The sequence below is a fragment of the Ascaphus truei genome, chromosome 13 (genome assembly GCF_040206685.1).
Source record: "Ascaphus truei isolate aAscTru1 chromosome 13, aAscTru1.hap1, whole genome shotgun sequence".
Classification (NCBI taxonomy): domain Eukaryota; kingdom Metazoa; phylum Chordata; class Amphibia; order Anura; family Ascaphidae; genus Ascaphus; species Ascaphus truei.
This window is the reverse complement of record NC_134495.1, coordinates 10,526,309-10,546,034: the sequence shown is the minus strand read 5'-3', so window position 1 is coordinate 10,546,034 and position 19,726 is coordinate 10,526,309. Positions and strand designations below refer to the sequence as shown.

General features: G+C 59.8%; 1 protein-coding gene across 1 annotated transcript in view; it reads right to left on the bottom strand.

The window, feature by feature from the left end:
* SPECC1L (sperm antigen with calponin homology and coiled-coil domains 1 like) overlaps window positions 1-17,085 on the bottom strand; it is a 37,510-nt gene extending 20,425 nt beyond the window's left edge. Inside the window, exons 1-9 of the mRNA XM_075568449.1 lie at window positions 16,914-17,085; window positions 15,796-15,973; window positions 15,566-15,707; window positions 13,626-15,208; window positions 13,139-13,346; window positions 9,857-9,930; window positions 9,321-9,496; window positions 8,975-9,141; window positions 8,720-8,829 (exon numbers count right to left, since the gene is read on the bottom strand). Coding sequence (XP_075424564.1) covers window positions 8,720-8,829; window positions 8,975-9,141; window positions 9,321-9,496; window positions 9,857-9,930; window positions 13,139-13,346; window positions 13,626-15,208; window positions 15,566-15,707; window positions 15,796-15,936 — 2,601 coding nt within the window. The 5' untranslated portion in view covers window positions 15,937-15,973; window positions 16,914-17,085. The remainder of the gene's footprint in view (window positions 1-8,719; window positions 8,830-8,974; window positions 9,142-9,320; window positions 9,497-9,856; window positions 9,931-13,138; window positions 13,347-13,625; window positions 15,209-15,565; window positions 15,708-15,795; window positions 15,974-16,913) is intronic.
* Window positions 17,086-19,726: the final 2,641 nt, after the last annotated feature.

The following is a 19,726-nucleotide window of genomic DNA, read 5'->3' as shown; positions in this document are numbered from 1 at the left end:
CGCACTGCAGAGGAACGCAGACCGGCACAGATACGCACAGCATCGCACTGCAGAGGAACGCAGACCGGCACAGACACGCACAGCATCGCACTGCAGGGGAACGCAGACCGGCACAGATACGCACAGCATCGCACTGCAGGGGAACGCAGACCGGTAGATACGCACAGCATCGCACTGCAGAGGAACGCAGACCGGCACAGATACGCACAGCATCGCACTGCAGGGGAACGCAGACCGGCACAGATACGCACAGCATCGCACTGCAGGGGAACGCAGACCGGCACAGATACGCACAGCATCGCACAGCAGGGGAACGCAGACCGGCAGATACGCACAGCATCGCACTGCAGAGGAATGCAGACCGGCACAGATACGCACAGCATCGCACTGCAGGGGAACGCAGACCGGCACAGATACGCACAGCATCGCACTGCAGAGGAACGCAGACCGGCACAGATACGCACAGCATCGCACAGCAGAGGAACGCAGACCGGCAGATACGCACAGCATCGCACTGCAGCGGAACGCAGACCGGTAGATACGCACAGCATCGCACTGCAGAGGAACGCAGACCGGCACAGATACGCACAGCATCGCACTGCAGAGTAACGCAGACCGGCACAGATACGCACAGCATCGCACTGCAGAGGAACGCAGACCGGCACAGACACGCACAGCATCGCACTGCAGGGAAACGCAGACCGGCACAGATACGCACAGCATCGCACTGCAGAGGAACGCAGACCGGCAGAGATACGCACAGCATCGCACAGCAGGGGAACGCAGACCGGTAGATACGCACAGCATCGCACTGCAGGGAACGCAGACCGGCACAGATACGCACAGCATCGCACTGCAGAGGAACGCAGACCGGCACAGATACGCACAGCATCGCACTGCAGAGGAACGCAGACCGGCACAGATACGCACAGCATCGCACTGCAGGGGAACGCAGACCGGCACAGATACGCACAGCATCGCACTGCAGGGGAACGCAGACCGGCACAGATACGCACAGCATCGCACTGCAGGGGAACGCAGACCGGCAGATACGCACAGCATCGCACTGCAGAGGAACGCAGACCGGCACAGATATGCACAGCATCGCACTGCAGGGGAACGCAGACCAGCACAGATACGCACAGCATCGCACTGCAGGGGAACGCAGACCGGCACAGATACGCACAGCATCGCACTGCAGGGAACGCAGACCGGCAGATACGCACAGCATCGCACTGCAGAGGGACGCAGACCGGCACAGATACGCACAGCATCGCACTGCAGGGGAACGCAGACCGGCACAGATACGCACAGCATCGCACTGCAGAGGAACGCAGACCGGCACAGATACGCACAGCATCGCACTGCAGACCGGCACAGATACGCACAGCATCGCACTGCAGAGGAACGCAGACCGGCACAGATACGCACAGCATCGCACTGCAGGGGAACACAGACCGGCACAGATACGCACAGCATCGCACTGCAGGGGAACGCAGACCGGCACAGATACGCACAGCATCGCACTGCAGAGGAACGCAGACCGGCACAGATACGCACAGCATCGCACTGCAGAGGAACGCAGACCTGCACAGATACGCACAGCATCGCACTGCAGGGGAACGCAGACCGGTAGATACGCACAGCATCGCACTGCAGAGGAACGCAGACTGGCACAGATACGCACAGCATCGCACTGCAGGGAACGCAGACCGGCACAGATACGCACAGCATCGCACTGGAGGGGAACGCAGACCGGTAGATACGCACAGCATCGCACTGCAGAGGAACGCAGACCGGCACAGATACGCACAGCATCACACTGCAGAGGAACGCAGACCGGCACAGATACGCACAGCATCGCACTGCAGGGAACGCAGACCGGCACAGATACGCACAGCATCGCACTGCAGAGGAACGCAGACCGGCACAGATACGCACAGCATCGCACTGCAGGGGAACGCAGACCGGCACAGATACGCACAGCATCGCACAGCAGGGGAATGCAGACCGGTAGATACGCACAGCATCGCACTGCAGGGGAACGCAGACCGGCACAGATACGCACAGCATCGCACTGCAGAGGAACGCAGACCGGCACAGATACGCACAGCATCGCACTGCAGAGGAACGCAGACCGGCACAGATACGCACAGCATCGCACTGCAGGGGAACGCAGACCGGCACAGATACGCACAGCATCGCACTGCAGGGGAACGCAGACCGGCAGATACGCACAGCATCGCACTGCAGAGGAACGCAGACCGCACAGATACGCACAGCATCGCACTGCAGGGGAACGCAGACCGGCACAGATACGCACAGCATCGCACTGCAGAGGAACGCAGACCGGCACAGATACGCACAGCATCGCACTGCAGAGGAACGCAGACCGGCACAGATACGCACAGCATCGCACAGCAGGGGAACGCAGACCGGTAGATACGCACAGCATCGCAACGCAGGGGAACGCAGACCGGCACAGATACGCACAGCATCGCACTGCAGAGGAACGCAGACCAGCACAGATACGCACAGCATCGCACTGCAGAGGAACGCAGACCGGCACAGATACGCACAGCATCGCACTGCAGGGGAACGCAGACCGGCACAGATACGCACAGCATTGCACTGCAGGGGAACGCAGACCGGCAGATACGCACAGCATCGCACTGCAGAGGAACGCAGACCGGCACAGATACGCACAGCATCGCACTGCAGAGGAACGCAGACCGGCACAGATACGCACAGCATCGCACTGCAGAGGAACGCAGACCGGCACAGATACGCACAGCATCGCACTGCAGGGGAACGCAGACCGGTAGATACGCACAGCATCGCACTGCAGGGGAACGCAGACGGGCACAGATACACACAGCATCGCACTGCAGAGGAACGCAGACCGGCACAGATACGCACAGCATCGCACTGCAGAGGAACGCAGACCGGCACAGATACGCACAGCATCGCACTGCAGGGGAACGCAGACCGGCACAGATATGCACAGCATCGCACTGCAGAGGAACGCAGACCGGCACAGATACGCACAGCAGAGGAACGCAGACCGGCACAGATACGCACAGCATCGCACTGTAGGGGAACGCAGACCGGCACAGATACGCACAGCATCGCACTGCAGAGGAACGCAGACCGGCACAGATACGCACAGCATCGCACTGCAGGGGAACGCAGACCGGTAGATACGCACAGCATCGCACTGCAGGGGAACGCAGACCGGCACAGATACGCACAGCATCGCACTGCAGGGGAACGCAGACCGGTATATACGCACAGCATCGCACTGCAGAGGAACGCAGACCGGCACAGATACGCACAGCATCACACTGCAGAGAAACGCAGACCGGCACAGATACGCACAGCATCGCACTGCATGGAACGCAGACCGGCACAGATACGCACAGCATCGCACTGCAGGGGAACGCAGACCGGCACAGATACGCACAGCATCGCACTGCAGAGGAGCGCAGACCAGCACAGATACGCACAGCATCGCACTGCAGAGGAACGCAGACCGGCACAGATACGCACAGCATCGCACTGCAGGGAACGCAGACCGGCACAGATACGCACAGCATCGCACTGCAGAGGAACGCAGACCTGCACAGATACGCACAGCATCGCACTGCAGGGGAACGCAGACCGGCACAGATACGCACAGCATCGCACTGCAGGGGAACGCAGACCGGCACAGATACGCACAGCATCGCACTGCAGGGGAACGCAGACCGGCACAGATACGCACAGCATCGCACTGCAGAGGAACGCAGACCGGCACAGATACGCACAGCATCGCACTGCAGGGGAACGCAGACCGGCACAGATACGCACAGCATCGCACTGCAGGGGAACGCAGACCGGCACAGATACGCACAGCATCGCACTGCAGAGGAACGCAGACCGGCACAGATACGCACAGCATCGCACTGCAGAGGAACGCAGACCGGTAGATACGCACAGCATCGCACTGCAGGGGAACGCAGACCTGCACAGATACGCACAGCATCGCACTGCAGAGGAACGCAGACCGGCACAGATACGCACAGCATCGCACTGCAGAGGAACGCAGACCGGCACAGATACGCACAGCATCGCACTGCAGGGAACGCAGACCGGCACAGATATGCACAGCATCGCACTGCAGAGGAACGCAGACCGGCACAGATACGCACAGCATCGCACTGCAGAGGAACGCAGACCAGCACAGATACGCACAGCATCGCACTGCAGGGGAACGCAGACCGGCACAGATACGCACAGCACCGCACTGCAGAGGAACGCAGACCGGCACAGATACGCACAGCATCGCACTGCAGGGGAATGCAGACCGGTAGATACGCACAGCATCGCACTGCAGGGGAACGCAGACCGGCACAGATACGCACAGCATCGCACTGCAGAGGAACGCAGACCGGCACAGATACGCACAGCATCGCACTGCAGAGGAACGCAGACTGATACGGACACGCACAGCATCGCACTGCAGAGGAACGCAGACCGGCACAGATACGCACAGCATCGCACTGCAGGGGAACGCAGACCGGCACAGATACGCACAGTATCGCACTGCAGGGGAACGCAGACCGGCAGATACGCACAGCATCGCACTGCAGGGGAACGCAGACCGGCACAGATACGCACAGCATCGCACTGCAGAGGAACGCAGACCGGCACAGATACACACAGCATCGCACTGCAGAGGAACGCAGACCGGCACAGATACGCACAGCATCGCACTGCAGAGGAACGCAGACCGGCACAGATACGCACAGCATCGCACTGCAGGGGAACGCAGACCAGCACAGATACGCACAGCATCGCACTGTAGGGGAACGCAGACCGGCACAGATACGCACAGCATCGCACTGCAAAGGAACGCAGACCGGCACAGATACGCACAGCATCGCACTGCAGGGGAACGCAGACCGGCAGATACGCACAGCATCGCACTGCAGGGGAACGCAGACCGGTAGATACGCACAGCATCGCACTGCAGGGGAACGCAGACCGGCACAGATACGCACAGCATCGCACTGCAGAGGAACGCTGACCGGCACAGATACGCACAGCATCGCACTGCAGGGGAACGCAGACCGGCACAGATACGCACAGCATCACACTGCAGAGGAACGCAGACCGGCACAGATACGCACAGCATCGCACTGCAGAGGAACGCAGACCGGCACAGATACGCACAGCATCGCACTGCAGAGGAACGCAGACCGGCACAGATACGCACAGCATCGCACTGCAGAGGAACGCAGACCGGCACAGATACGCACAGCATCGCACTGCAGGGGAACGCAGACCGGCAGATACGCACAGCATCGCACTGCAGGGGAACGCAGACCGGTAGATACGCACAGCATCGCACTGCAGGGGAACGCAGACCGGCACAGATACGCACAGCATCGCACTGCAGGGGAACGCAGACCGGTAGATACGCACAGCATCGCACTGCAGAGGAACGCAGACCGGCACAGATACGCACAGCATCACACTGCAGAGGAACGCAGACCGGCACAGATACGCACAGCATCGCACTGCAGGGAACGCAGACCGGCACAGATACGCACAGCATCGCACTGCAGGGGAACGCAGACCGGCACAGATACGCACAGCATCGCACTGCAGGGGAACGCAGACCGGCACAGATACGCACAGCATCGCACTGCAGAGGAACGCAGACCGGCACAGATACGCACAGCATCGCACTGCAGAGGAACGCAGACCGGCACAGATACGCACAGCATCGCACTGCAGGGAACGCAGACCGGCACAGATACGCACAGCATCGCACTGCAGAGGAACGCAGATCTGCACAGATACGCACAGCATCGCACTGCAGGGGAACGCAGACCGGCACAGATACGCACAGCATCGCACTGCAGGGGAACGCAGACCGGCACAGATACGCACAGCATCGCACTGCAGGGGAACGCAGACCGGCACAGATACGCACAGCATCGCACTGCAGAGGAACGCAGACCGGCACAGATACGCACAGCATCGCACTGCAGAGGAACGCAGACCGGTAGATACGCACAGCATCGCACTGCAGGGGAACGCAGACCTGCACAGATACGCACAGCATCGCACTGCAGAGGAACGCAGACCGGCACAGATACGCACAGCATCGCACTGCAGAGGAACGCAGACCGGCACAGATACGCACAGCATCGCACTGCAGGGAACGCAGACCGGCACAGATACGCACAGCATCGCACTGCAGAGGAACGCAGACCGGCACAGATACGCACAGCATCGCACTGCAGAGGAACGCAGACCAGCACAGATACGCACAGCATCGCACTGCAGGGGAACGCAGACCGGTAGATACGCACAGCATCGCACTGCAGGGGAACGCAGACCGGCACAGATATGCACAGCATCGCACTGCAGAGGAACGCAGTCCGGCACAGATACGCACAGCATCGCACTGCAGGGGAACGCAGACCGGCACAGATATGCACAGCATCGCACTGCAGAGGAACGCAGACCGGCACAGATACGCACAGCATCGCACTGTAGGGGAACGCAGACCGGCACAGATACGCACAGCATCGCACTGCAGAGGAACGCAGACCGGCACAGATACGCACAGCATCGCACTGCAGAGGAACGCAGACCGGCACAGATACGCACAGCATCGCACTGCAGGGGAACGCAGACCAGTAGATACGCACAGCATCGCACTGCAGAGGAGCGCAGACCGGCACAGATACGCACAGCATCGCACTGCAGAGGAACGCAGACCGGCACAGATACGCACAGCATCGCACTGCAGGGGAACGCAGACCGGCACAGATACGCACAGCATCGCACTGCAGAGGAACGCAGACCGGCACAGATACGCACAGCATCGCACTGCAGAGGAACGCAGACCGGCACAGATACGCACAGCATCGCACTGCAGAGGAACGCAGACCGGCACAGATACGCACAGCATCGCACTGCAGGGGAACGCAGACCGGCACAGATACGCACAGCATCGCACTGCAGAGGAACGCAGACCGGCACAGATACGCACAGCATCGCACTGCAGAGGAACGCAGACCGGCACAGATACGCACAGCATCGCACTGCAGGGGAACGCAGACCGGCACAGATACGCACAGCATCGCACTGCAGAGGAACGCAGACCGGCACAGATACGCACAGCATCGCACTGCAGAGGAACGCAGACCGGCACAGATACGCACAGCATCGCACTGCAGGGGAACGCAGACCGGCACAGATACGCACAGCATCGCACTGCAGAGGAACGCAGACCGGCACAGATACGCACAGCATCGCACTGCAGAGGAACGCAGACCGGCACAGATACGCACAGCATCGCACTGCAGAGGAACGCAGACCGGCACAGATACGCACAGCATCGCACTGCAGAGGAACGCAGACCGGCACAGATACGCACAGCATCGCACTGCAGAGGAACGCAGACCGGCACAGATACGCACAGCATCGCACTGCAGAGGAACGCAGACCGGCACAGATACGCACAGCATCGCACTGCAGAGGAACGCACTGCAGAGGAACGCAGACCGGCACAGATACGCACAGCATCGCACTGCAGGGAACGCAGACCGGCACAGATACGCACAGCATCGCACTGCAGGGGAACGCAGACCGGCACAGATACGCACAGCATCGCACTGCAGAGGAACGCAGACCAGCACAGATACGCACAGCATCGCACTGCAGAGGAACGCAGACCAGCACAGATACGCACAGCATCGCACTGCAGAGGAACGCAGACGGCACAGATACGCACAGCATCGCACTGCAGAGGAACGCAGACCGGCACAGATACGCACAGCATCGCACTGCAGAGGAACGCAGACCGGCACAGATACGCACAGCATCGCACTGCAGGGGAACGCAGACCGGCAGATACGCACAGCATCGCACTGCAGAGGAACGCAGACCGGCACAGACACGCACAGCATCGCATTGCAGAGGAACGCAGACCGGTAGATACGCACAGCATCGCACTGCAGGGGAACGCAGACCGGCACAGATACGCACAGCATCGCACTGCAGAGGAACGCAGACCGGCACAGATACGCACAGCATCGCACTACAGAGGAACGCAGACCGGCACAGATACGCACAGCATCGCACTGCAGAGGAACGCAGACCGGCACAGATACGCACAGCATCGCACTGCAGGGGAACGCAGACCGGCACAGATACGCACAGCATCGCACTGCAGAGGAACGCAGACCAGCACAGATACGCACAGCATCACACTGCAGGGGAACGCAGACCGGCAGATACGCACAGCATCGCACTGCAGGGGAACGCAGACCGGCACAGATACGCACAGCATCGCACTGCAGAGGAACGCAGACCGGCACAGATACGCACAGCAGAGGAACGCAGACCGGCACAGATACGCACAGCATCGCACTGCAGAGGAACGCAGACCGGCACAGATACGCACAGCATCGCACTGCAGGGGAACGCAGACCGGCACAGATACGCACAGCATCGCACTGCAGAGGAACGCAGACCGGCACAGATACGCACAGCATCGCACTGCAGAGGAACGCAGACCGGCACAGATACGCACAGCATCGCACTGCAGAGGAACGCAGACGGCACAGATACGCACAGCATCGCACTGCAGACGGCACAGATACGCACAGCATCGCACTGCAGGGGAACGCAGAAGGCATGCTCCGATTCTCCTGCCTACCTGCATAGGGGAGATGGCGGCTGCCGGAGGGGTCTTCATGGGGCTCGGGCTCAGGGGTGTACGGGGAATCGCTGTCGCTGTCGCCGCTGCCGCCGCCACTGGACTCGTGACTGACATGAACAAAGCACAACATGAGCTTCTGAACAGGAGACCATAGAGGTCTGCACAAGGTCACAAGACTCCCACTCACACCCCTCCTCCCCCCCCGAGGTCACAGGGTGCCCCCCGCACATCTGCGCACGGTCACTATGTCACCTTGCGAGGACGCATTGTCGAAGGATTTGATGAGGGTCTTGACGGTGGGTGTGGGCTCAGAGGACGTGGACGACCTGCGGCTCAGACCCATTCCCTGTCTCAGCGCCGCCAGGTCCCGCTCCACGGCGTTCATGTAGTTATAGACCCGGCCGCGCTCCTCCTCCTGCCTGGGGGAAGAAGCCATAGCAGATTGCGTGTGAGTGAAAACATACGTGTATACACACGGACACGCGCACGCACAGACACGCGCACGCACACAGACGTGCACCATCTCCCCCAACATTAAGCAGCAGTAACACCTCCCCTCCCCCATAGAGGAGACTGCCCCTTCCCTGGCCCCCCTCACTTGCGTGACGTCGCCTCGTCCAGCTCCTTGGCGAGCTTCTCCGTCTTCTCCTGGGACTCCAGCAGCCGCCGCTTCAGCTCACCGATCTCCTCCTGAGCCTCCGACTTGATGTCGTTGGCGATCACCACGGCGGTCTGCAGGTCAGCCTGGAATTGGCGCCACTCTGCGGACTCCTCCTGCAGGGGGCGCCAGAGAGGGGGGGGTCAGCTTAGGTTTATGACCACCCCTTCCCCCCTGCGTGGCCCTAACACCAACTAAAGGGTTAACTGGGCAACCCACGCTAACCAAACATTTCATCACTAGCAGGGACATCTGAACCAAATCGTGGCTTCCATAGTCGCCCAGCTGACCTGGGATAAAACAAAATGGCCGACATGGAATTTTGACTCCTGGGAAATACAGCGTGCTATTGACAGCAGCCTCCCTGGGACAGTGCCCTGTCTCCTCTATCAAAATAAGTGAAGGATAATGGGGGCGCAGATTGGTAACCCCACAAGTATTAGGGTCTGCCCCTATACTTATCGCTCCGCTCTTACCCGCAGCTTTCTGTTCAGGATTTTGATCTCCCGTTCCATGTCATGTTTCTGGTCCTGCAGCTTCTTTACAGTGTCTGGGGAGGGGGGCAAGAGATGGGATGGGGGGGGGAGAGAAGAGATGGGACGGGGGAGGGGGTGGGGAGGAAAGATGGGACGGGGGGGGGAAGGAAAGATGGGACGGGGGGGGGGGAAGGAAAGATGGGACGGGGGGGGGGGGAAGGAAAGATGGGACGGGGGGGGAAGGAAAGATGGGACGGGGGGGGGAAGGAAAGATGGGACGGGGGGGGGGGAATGAAAGATGGGACGGGGGGGGGGAGGAAAGATGGGACGGGGGGGGGAAGGAAAGATGGGACGGGGGGGGGGGAAGGAAAGATGGGACAGGGGTGGGGAAGGAAAGATGGGACGGGGGGGGGGAAGGAAAGATGGGACGGGGGGGGGGAAGGAAAGATGGGACGGGGGGGGGGGGGAAGGAAAGATGGGACGGGGGGGGGGGGAAGGAAAGATGGGACGGGGGGGGGGGGAAGGAAAGATGGGACGGGGGGGGGGAAGGAAAGATGGGACGGGGGGGAAGGAAGGAAAGATGGGACGGGGGGGAAGGAAAGATGGGACGGGGGGGGAAGGAAAGATGGGACGGGGGGGGGAAGGAAAGATGGGACGGGGGGGGGGAAGGAAAGATGGGACGGGAGGGGGGAAGGAAAGATGGGACGGGGGGGGGGGGGAAGGAAAGATGGGACGGGGGGGGGGGAAAGGAAAGATGGGACGGGGGGGGAAGGAAAGATGGGACGGGGGGGGGGGAAGGAAAGATGGGACGGGGGGGAAGGAAAGATGGGACGGGGGGGAAGGAAAGATGGGACGGGGGGGAAGGAAAGATGGGACGGGGGGGAAGGAAAGATGGGACGGGGGGGGAAGGAAAGATGGGACGGGGGGGAAGGAAAGATGGGACGGGGGGGGAAGGAAAGATGGGGGGGAAGGAAAGATAGGAAGATGGGGGGGGTGAAAGAGATGGGAGAGGGTAGAGAGATGGGGGGTAGAGGGACGGGATGGGGAGAAAGGGAAGAGGGGAGAAGAGAGAGAGGGACAGTGTCACACGCAGAACACAGGACTCTGACACAAGTCAGCCACAGACAGAGGTTTGGCTCCAAAGCCCTCTAACTATTCCCAGCCTTAAATGCATGATTTCCCACACAGCTTCAGATCCCGCTCGCTGCCTGTAACACGCACCCTGTAACACGCACCCTGTAACACGCACCCATTCATCACGGTACTAAGAGCAAATTGCCGAAGAAAACACGCTGGAGATGCAGACGTAATTGAATAACTCTCTCCCCCCCCCCCCCCCCCCCCCCGGGCTCCATGTGAGACGTGTCTCCCCAAAGATCCCGCGTCCTAACACCTCGTCATCCCGGGGAAGATTTATGGCTGCTGGTGGCAGAAATCACTTGCGTCGCTGCCTCATTGTTTGAAGCAGGAAGACGCAGGCGCTTGGGGGGGAGTGGGGGAGGGGGAGAGGTGGGATGAGCACGTACAGGGCAGGATGTGACCTCTAGGCTGTGTTTGTAACCATGTCAGCTCCGCAGCAGGGCCGCTCTGCGTGACTCCGTGTTATACTGCACACGCACACAGCAAGATCATGTGATAAAACATGCCGGCTCCGTGTGCGACCACGCGATACAGGAGAGCGCGAGAGAGCCATGGTGTGCAAGAGACGGCAGTACGAGAGGGCGCGAGAGTCACGGTGCGCAAGAGAGACGGCAGCATGAGAGTGCAACAGAGCCATGGTGCGCAACCGGGACGGCGGTACAAGGGCGTGAGAGAGCTATGGTGCGCAAGCGAGACGGCGAGAGAGCCATGGTGCGCAAGAGAGACGGCAGCATGAGAGAGCCATGGTGTGCAAGCGAGACGGCGAGAGAGCCATGGTGCGCAAGCGAGACGGCAGTAAGAGAGGGCGCGAGAGTCATGGTGCGCAAGCGAGACGGCAGTAAGAGAGGGCGCTAGAGTCATGGTGCGCAAGCGAGACGGCGAGAGAGCCATGGTGCGCAAGCGAGACGGCAGTAAGAGAGGGCGCGAGAGTCATGGTGCGCAAGCGAGACGGCGAGAGAGCCATGGTGCGCAAGCGAGACGGCAGTAAGAGAGGGCGAGAGAGTCATGGTGCGCAAGCGAGACGGCGAGAGAGCCATGGTGCGCTAGCGAGACGGCAGTAAGAGAGGGCGCGAGAGTCATGGTGCGCAAGCGAGACAGCAGTACGAGTGCAACAGAGCCATGGTGCGCAAGCGAGACGGCGAGAGAGCCATGGTGCGCAAGCGAGACGGCAGTAAGAGAGGGCGCTAGAGTCATGGTGCGCAAGCGAGACGGCGAGAGAGCCATGGTGCTCAAGCGAGACGGCAGTAAGAGAGGGCGCTAGAGTCATGGTGCGCAAGCGAGACGGCGAGAGAGCCATGGTGCTCAAGCGAGACGGCAGTAAGAGAGGGCGCTAGAGTCATGGTGCGCAAGCGAGACGGTGAGAGATCCATGGTGCTCAAGCGAGACGGCAGTAAGAGAGGGCGCGAGAGAGCCATGGTGTGCAAGCGAGACAGCATGAGAGGGGGGCGAGGGAGTCATGGTGCGCAGCCGAGACGGCAGCACAAGCGGGCGCGAGAGTCACGGTGCGCAAGCGAGACGGCAGCACGAGCGGGCACGAGAGTCACAGTGCGCAAGTGAGACGGCAGCACGAGCGGGCGCGAGAGTCACAGTGCGCAAGCGAGACGGCAGCACGAGAGGGGACGAGAGAGTAATAGTGCGCAACCGAGACGGCGGTACGAGAGGCTGTGAGACCCATGGTGCACAAGCGAGACGTCAGTACGAGAGGGTGGAAGAGCGTCATGGTGCACAAGCGAGACGTCAGTACGAGAGGGTGGAAGAGCGTCATGGTGCGCAAGCGAAACGTCAGTACGAGAGGGTGCGAGAGAGCAACGGTGCGCAAGAAAGATGGCAGCACGAGAAAACGCGAGAGCAAGACAGCAGACAGAGGGCGCGAGTGTTGGAGTATCGGCAGCCGTGACAGTAAACAATACCAGGGTCACCTGTTGGCCGTGTGTTACGTGTGCACTGTTGTGAGGTTGTGCGTGTGCTAGCTTTGTGACTGCACACGTGTGTGCGTTGCTGGCCATGCTCACATGCACCGCCGGGAGCTTGTACATCAGTCACCGCAATGTACAACCCCCTATATACCGCCATCCCCGAGCAGCCTGCACGCTGCCCTGTGCCACACTGCCCCCTGCTGCCCCGGGGCAGGGTGACACTCACTCTCCAGGTCGGAGATGATCAGGTTGTCGTGCAGCTTCACGGCTCTGTGCTGCTCCACTTCGTCCTCCAGCTCGAAGATCGTCTCCTTCATGTCGCCGCGCTCGGTATCCTTCTCCTCCAGCTCGCCCCGCGCCTTCTCCAGCGCCACCGTCAGCTCCGACACCTGCTTCTGCGCCTCGTCCCGGAAACCTCGGTACTCGTCCTCCAGCTGAGATGGGGTAACAAGATGGGGGGGGGGGGGGCGCGAAAAAAGGAGGTGAAGTCACCAAAGAGGTGGCGAGAGGCAGCCAGGGAAACGGTAAGGGAGAAAGATTCCGACTCCTGTCACCCCCCTGTCAGCGCCACCTAGTGGATGAAACGCACACTTCATGAGTCACAGGTTCCTCGGGCCTATGTCCCAGTTACACCTTGAGGCTCAGAAACCCAAGCCGCGCTGGGCTTATTGGAAGGCCCTTCCCACCCTCCGTTGCCGACGCGCAGCGCTCACCTTGCCGAAGGCGTCCTGCATGCGGTTGAAGTCGCTGCGTACGTGCGCCAGCTCGTCCTGCAGGCTCCCCGCCAGGCTCTCCGCCTTCTCCTTGTCGCCGCGCACGCTCTCCAGCAGGTTCTGGATGTGAGACGCGTCGCCGGAGCTGTGGATGGAGTACAGCTCCGCCACCCTCTGCTTCTCCTGCTCCAGCTGCGCCTTCACCCGCGTGGACTCGGCCTGCTCGGACCCCAGCGTGATCTTGTACTCCTCCAGCGTGGCCGCCAGAGCCTGCTTCCCCAGTTGCTCGGCCTCCGCGATGCGCTCCATGTGATGGTTGCGATCCTTCAGCGCGCGGATCACGTCCTGGGCGTCCTTGTTGTCCTGCTCCGCCATCTTCAGCGTGTTGCTCAGGTGCTGCTGCACCCCCAGGAGCTGCTCCCGCTCGAAGCGGCCGCTCTCCGCCAGCTCCACGTAGCGCTGCTCCAGGTCCAGGTAGCGGCTGCTCTTCAGGTCTTCGTCGAGTGTGTAGGGCACGTGGTTCTCGTCCAGGAGCGCCCGGGCGTACTCCAGCTGCCGGCTGAACTGCTCCAGCTTGTCGCTCTGCTGGCACAGCGAGTCCATCAGGATGAGCTTCTCTTCGCCCAGCCTTTCGTTCTCGCTGTTCAGCTCCTGCGTGATCTGCTGCAGGTCGGCGAGCTCCTGCAGGGTGGCCTGCAGCTCCTCTGCCGTGCTGTGCTGGTTCTCCTCCATCTGGTGGATGCGCTCGGTCAGGCAAGCGACGGACACCTCGCTGCTGTTCCCGCTGCTGCCCTTGCGGGAGCGATCCGTGCTGGGGAGGCCTTCGGACTCGGAAGACGAGGAGGGAGCGTCCAGGGCGTCGTCGCTGGAGGTGAGAGGCTGGTAAACCTCGCTGCACTCGCTGTCCAGGTTATCTACGGAGCTGCTTCTCCTCTCCCCGGTCAGCGTGCTCTCGTCTTGGCTCAGAAGGTCCTCCATGGAGCCGGGGGCTGAGCCCTCCACCGAGGAGGCCAGAGTCCCCCCGCCACAGTCGCTGTGGCTCTCCGCTGCGGGGCTTAGCGATTGGTAGCTGTAGAACTTCTCTGTGACGTCCGGCTGCTGCCCCAGGGAGAAACCAAGCGCGTTCAGCCGATCTTTTAGCATGCGGTTCTCACTCTTCAGCTGCTGCAGCTCCTCACGCACCACCGCGTTCTGCTCCTGCAGCTGCACTAAGGGGGGCTCCTCGGGGCTCTGGTCGGAGGCGTCTTGCCCCAGCTCTGATCGGGTGTCCCTCAGCTCGCCGCGCAGCAGCAGTATCTCTGCATCCTTGCTCTTGGCCAGGCTCAGCAGGTCCTTCACTTTGGCCTCCAGGGCTGACCGGTCACTGATCTGGTTGTCAGACTTGGATTTGCTCATGCGGAGCACGTCCGACTCTGCGCGGCCTCGGGAGCGCTTGCTGGGGCCGGGCGCCTCTCCCGCGCTGACCCCCGATCCCTGGGGCTTCTTGCTGAGGTTCAGACGTGAGCGGTCGCGCACTCTCTCACGGGACGACCCGGCCTCTTTTGCCCCCGAGGAGCCGCTGCGCTTGGCGTTGGAGCCGCTGCCTGCAAGACGAGAGGAAATATGGCGCTGTAAAGACGGGAGCGACTGGGCGCCGGGGACGAAAGACACAGACTATTAACCTCTAGTTCCATTATCTCTTTAGGATTATTATAGGGGCGTGAATAAGCCAGTATGTATACAGCTCCCAGACCTATGCCAATCAGGTCATGCAGGGCTGCGTCACTTCCTGTACAGCCAGTCAAGTGAACAAGTGATGTCATCATGGCCTGCAGGAAGTGGCGCAGTTAGGAGTACCAAAGTAATATGACACTTTCGCCTTATTCGCTTATATGCATGAAGTATCACTGCCACACGACATGGAGGCAGCTCTATCAGGGGGGGTGACCGCGCCGCTGTACCTGCGCCGCTCCTCGTTCTCCCCTCCTGTCCGCTCATCGCCGCCCCGGGGTTCGACGCGGCGTTGCTCCTCTTCGCCTTCACACCGTTGCTCGTGGGCAGTCCGGCAGCCACGCCGGCTAGGAGATCATCGTTGCTTTTAGCCTGGGAGGGAGACGAGGAAGAAGGTCAGATGCCCCCCCCTGCAATCTGCCCCCTCACCATGCCCCCCACCCCCTGCCTCCCCTCTCACCTTGGATAAGGAAGAGCCCGGCCGGGAGCTCTTGGCCGCCGCGCTTGCGTTGCTCTCGGACTTGGCCCTCTCGGCGCCCGGCGGTTTGCTAGCGGCGGGTGCCTTGGGGGCGGCGCCCGCGCTCCTGTTGGCTTTCCTCATTCTGGGCCTTCTGTTTGTGATGCATTTACAGCCGGATCTGGGGGGCGGGGGGAGGGTAGAGACGAGAGATTCAGTTTATTACACGGCGTATTTCGCGGGCCGCACTTTCCTGGCGGCTCGCCGACACTCAGCCAGGTTTTAGGACCGCGTTCGTCTCAAGAATCTCTCAAATATTCTCCATCCCGCGCACTGACCAGGACAAACTGTTGTGCATCCTTGGTACACGCACGTATTCAATGATACCGGTCATCTTTTTGTCAGGGCACAAACCCGATTGAAGCCGGGGACTAGTGACTGCAGAGGATATAATGGTGCAGAGTATGGCATATTCTGAGGGATTACCATTCTGCCGCGTTCCTGGTCCCTCCAGATATACAGTAGGGGCGGCCGCAGCACCAAAATAAACTTACTTCAGAGACGTTCCCAGGGGCGCATGTGCGATCGAGGTGAAAAGCCACAGATTCTAACCGTGCACGATATACAGCGCATCGTGTATAGATTTATATAGCGATCTATTATTTTTGCACTAGGTACCTACCTCCCGCCTGCCACAAGGTCGTTCCCCTTTTCCTCAATTCGGAATTGCAACCTCTTACAAACGCCGACCGTCGCCCGAGGCTAACCACACACACTTAGGCCGCTATTACAGTGCCGGCGGCGTGAATCAAATACCTGGTGTCCAATGACGCTGCGCATAGTGGGTGCGACCGCGCGGAATCGCGACGGAGCGACTATCCAGAGACGATAAAATAATTTGTTTTAGATGCGACGGCCGCTTCGTGCGCGCACCGCCGGTACAATAATCGCGGCCTTACTAATGCCTATCCTGTCCACACACTGCATACAATCACCCCTCTGTCCCCCACTAGTCACCTTGGACAGTAAGCTCTGCAGGGCGGCGGTTCCCTTGCTTACACGTCTCCCTGCATATTAAAGGGCTCAGAAATAGCGCAGTGAGGAGCTAGTGGGATCAGTACCTGCTGCAATACGGGTCCCAGCTGGTGGAGACGGGTCGGGACGCACACGGTCTCCCGCAGAACAGCAACGGGGGGAAGATATATACAGCAGCTCCTCCTCCTCCTCACCTTTCAAATATCGCTGCAGCCCAATGGAGATCCACGGCAGTGACATCAACAAACACTCAACTGCTACCAACCAACACGTCGTCACCCCAACTCCCCGTCCCGCGCTCAATGAAAACACACACACATACACACACACACACACCCCCCCCCCCAACTCCCCGTCCCGCGCTCAATGAAAACACACACACATACACACACACACACACCCCCCCCCCCAACTCCCCGTCCCGCGCTCAATGAAACCCTTCACTTCCACAGCGACGCTGCGTCGGGTCTCACGGTACCAGGATAAAAGGAGGAGGAGGAGGTTTCACGGAGTTTCTGCTAAAGACAACAAATCCCAGCACGGATACACACACACACACACACACACACACACCCCATCGAGGGACCGTTTCCCTTATTTGGATTCTCGCACAGCATCACGCGGCTCCTGACAGACGCTAAACCGTTGCTAATACTTGGCATTCCTTGTTAAGTCACAGATACGAGTCTGCACCCCCATCCCCCTCCGAGGCGTCTGTCCCACGGTAAACATGTTATATGCACATCTGGATCCCAGCGCGGAGAGAGGTGCCGGGGAGACGCTTTCCCATATAGGCGCTGGCTACAAAAATACAAACGTTTCACATTTGCTGTTGTCACCACATTATTTTTTTTTGTTTTAAACCCTTTTGTGGCCGGTTACACACAAAACCCTGTAACACACAAAACCCTGTAACACACAAAACCCTGTAACACACAAAACCCTGTAACACACAAAACCCTGTAACACACAAAACCCTGTAACACACAAAACCCTGTAACACACAAAACCCTGTAACACACAAAACCCTGTAACACACAAAACCCTGTAACACACAAAACCCTGTAACACACAAAACCCTGTAACACACAAAACCCTGTAACACACAAAACCCTGTAACAAACCGACTCCAGGGGAGTATAACACAAGGGCCAAAGTGAGCCGCACGCAGACGGGAGGGCTATAACAGGGATACAGGAAGGTGCAGGACGGGAGGGCTATAACAGGGGTACAGGAAGGTGCAGGACGGGAGGGTTATAACAGGGATACAGGAAGGTGCAGGACGGGAGGGCTATAACAGGGATACAGGAAGGTGCAGGACGGGAGGGTTATAACAGGGATACAGGAAGGTGCAGGACGGGAGGGTTATAACAGGGATACAGGAATGTGCAGGACGGGAGGGCTATAACAGGGATACAGGAAGGTGCAGGACGGGAGGGCTATAACAGGGATACAGGAAGGTGCAGGACGGGAGGGCTATAACAGGGATACAGGAAGGTGCAGGACGGGAGGGTTATAACAGGGATACAGGAAGGTGCAGGACGGGAGGGCTATAACAGGGATACAGGAAGGTGCAGGACGGGAGGGTTATAACAGGGATACAGGAAGGTGCAGGACGGGAGGGTTATAACAGGGATACAGGAAGGTGCAGGACGGGAGGGCTATAACAGGGATACAGGAAGGAGCAGGACGGGAGGGTTATAACAGGGATACAGGAAGGTGCAGGACGGGAGGGCTATAACAGGGATACAGGAAGGTGCAGGACGGGAGGGTTATAACAGGGATACAGGAAGGTGCAGGACGGGAGGGTTATAACAGGGATACAGGAAGGTGCAGGACGGGAGGGCTATAACAGGGATACAGGAAGGTGCAGGACGGGAGGGTTATAACAGGGATACAGGAAGGTGCAGGACGGGAGGGCTATAACAGGGATACAGGAAGGTGCAGGACGGGAGGGTTATAACAGGGATACAGGAAGGTGCAGGACGGGAGGGTTATAACAGGGATACAGGAAGGTGCAGGACGGGAGGGTTATAACAGGGATAGAATAAGGTGCAGGACGGGAGGGCTATAACAGGGATACAGGAAGGTGCAGGACGGGAGGGCTATAACAGGGATACAGGAAGGTGCAGGACGGGAGGGTTATAACAGGGATACAGGAAGGTGCAGGACGGGAGGGCTATAACAGGGATAGAATAAGGTGCAGGACGGGAGGGCTATAACAGGGATACAGGAAGGTGCAGGACGGGAGGGGTATAACAGGGATACAGGAAGGTGCAGGACGGGAGGGCTATAACAGGGATACAGGAAGGTGCAGGACGGGAGGGTTATAACAGGGTTACAGGAAGGTGCAGGACGGGAGGGTTATAACAGGGATACAGGAAGGTGCAGGACGGGAGGGTTATAACAGGGATACAGGAAGGTGCAGGACGGGAGGGTTATAACAGGGATACAGGAAGGTGCAGGACGGGAGGGTTATAACAGGGATACAGGAAGGTGCAGGACGGGAGGGTTATAACAGGGATACAGGAAGGTGCAGGACGGGAGGGCTATAACAGGGATACAGGAAGGTGCAGGACGGGAGGGTTATAACAGGGATACAGGAAGGTGCAGGACGGGAGGGTTATAACAGGGATACAGGAAGGTGCAGGACGGGAGGGTTATAACAGGGATACAGGAAGGTGCAGGACGGGAGGGCAATAACAGGGATACAGGAAGGTGCAGGACGGGAGGGCTATAACAGGGATACAGGAAGGTGCAGGACGGGAGGGTTATAACAGGGATACAGGAAGGTGCAGGACGGGAGGGCTATAACAGGGATACAGGAAGGTGCAGGACGGGAGGGCTATAACAGGGATACAGGAAGGTGCAGGACGGGAGGGCTATAACAGGGATACAG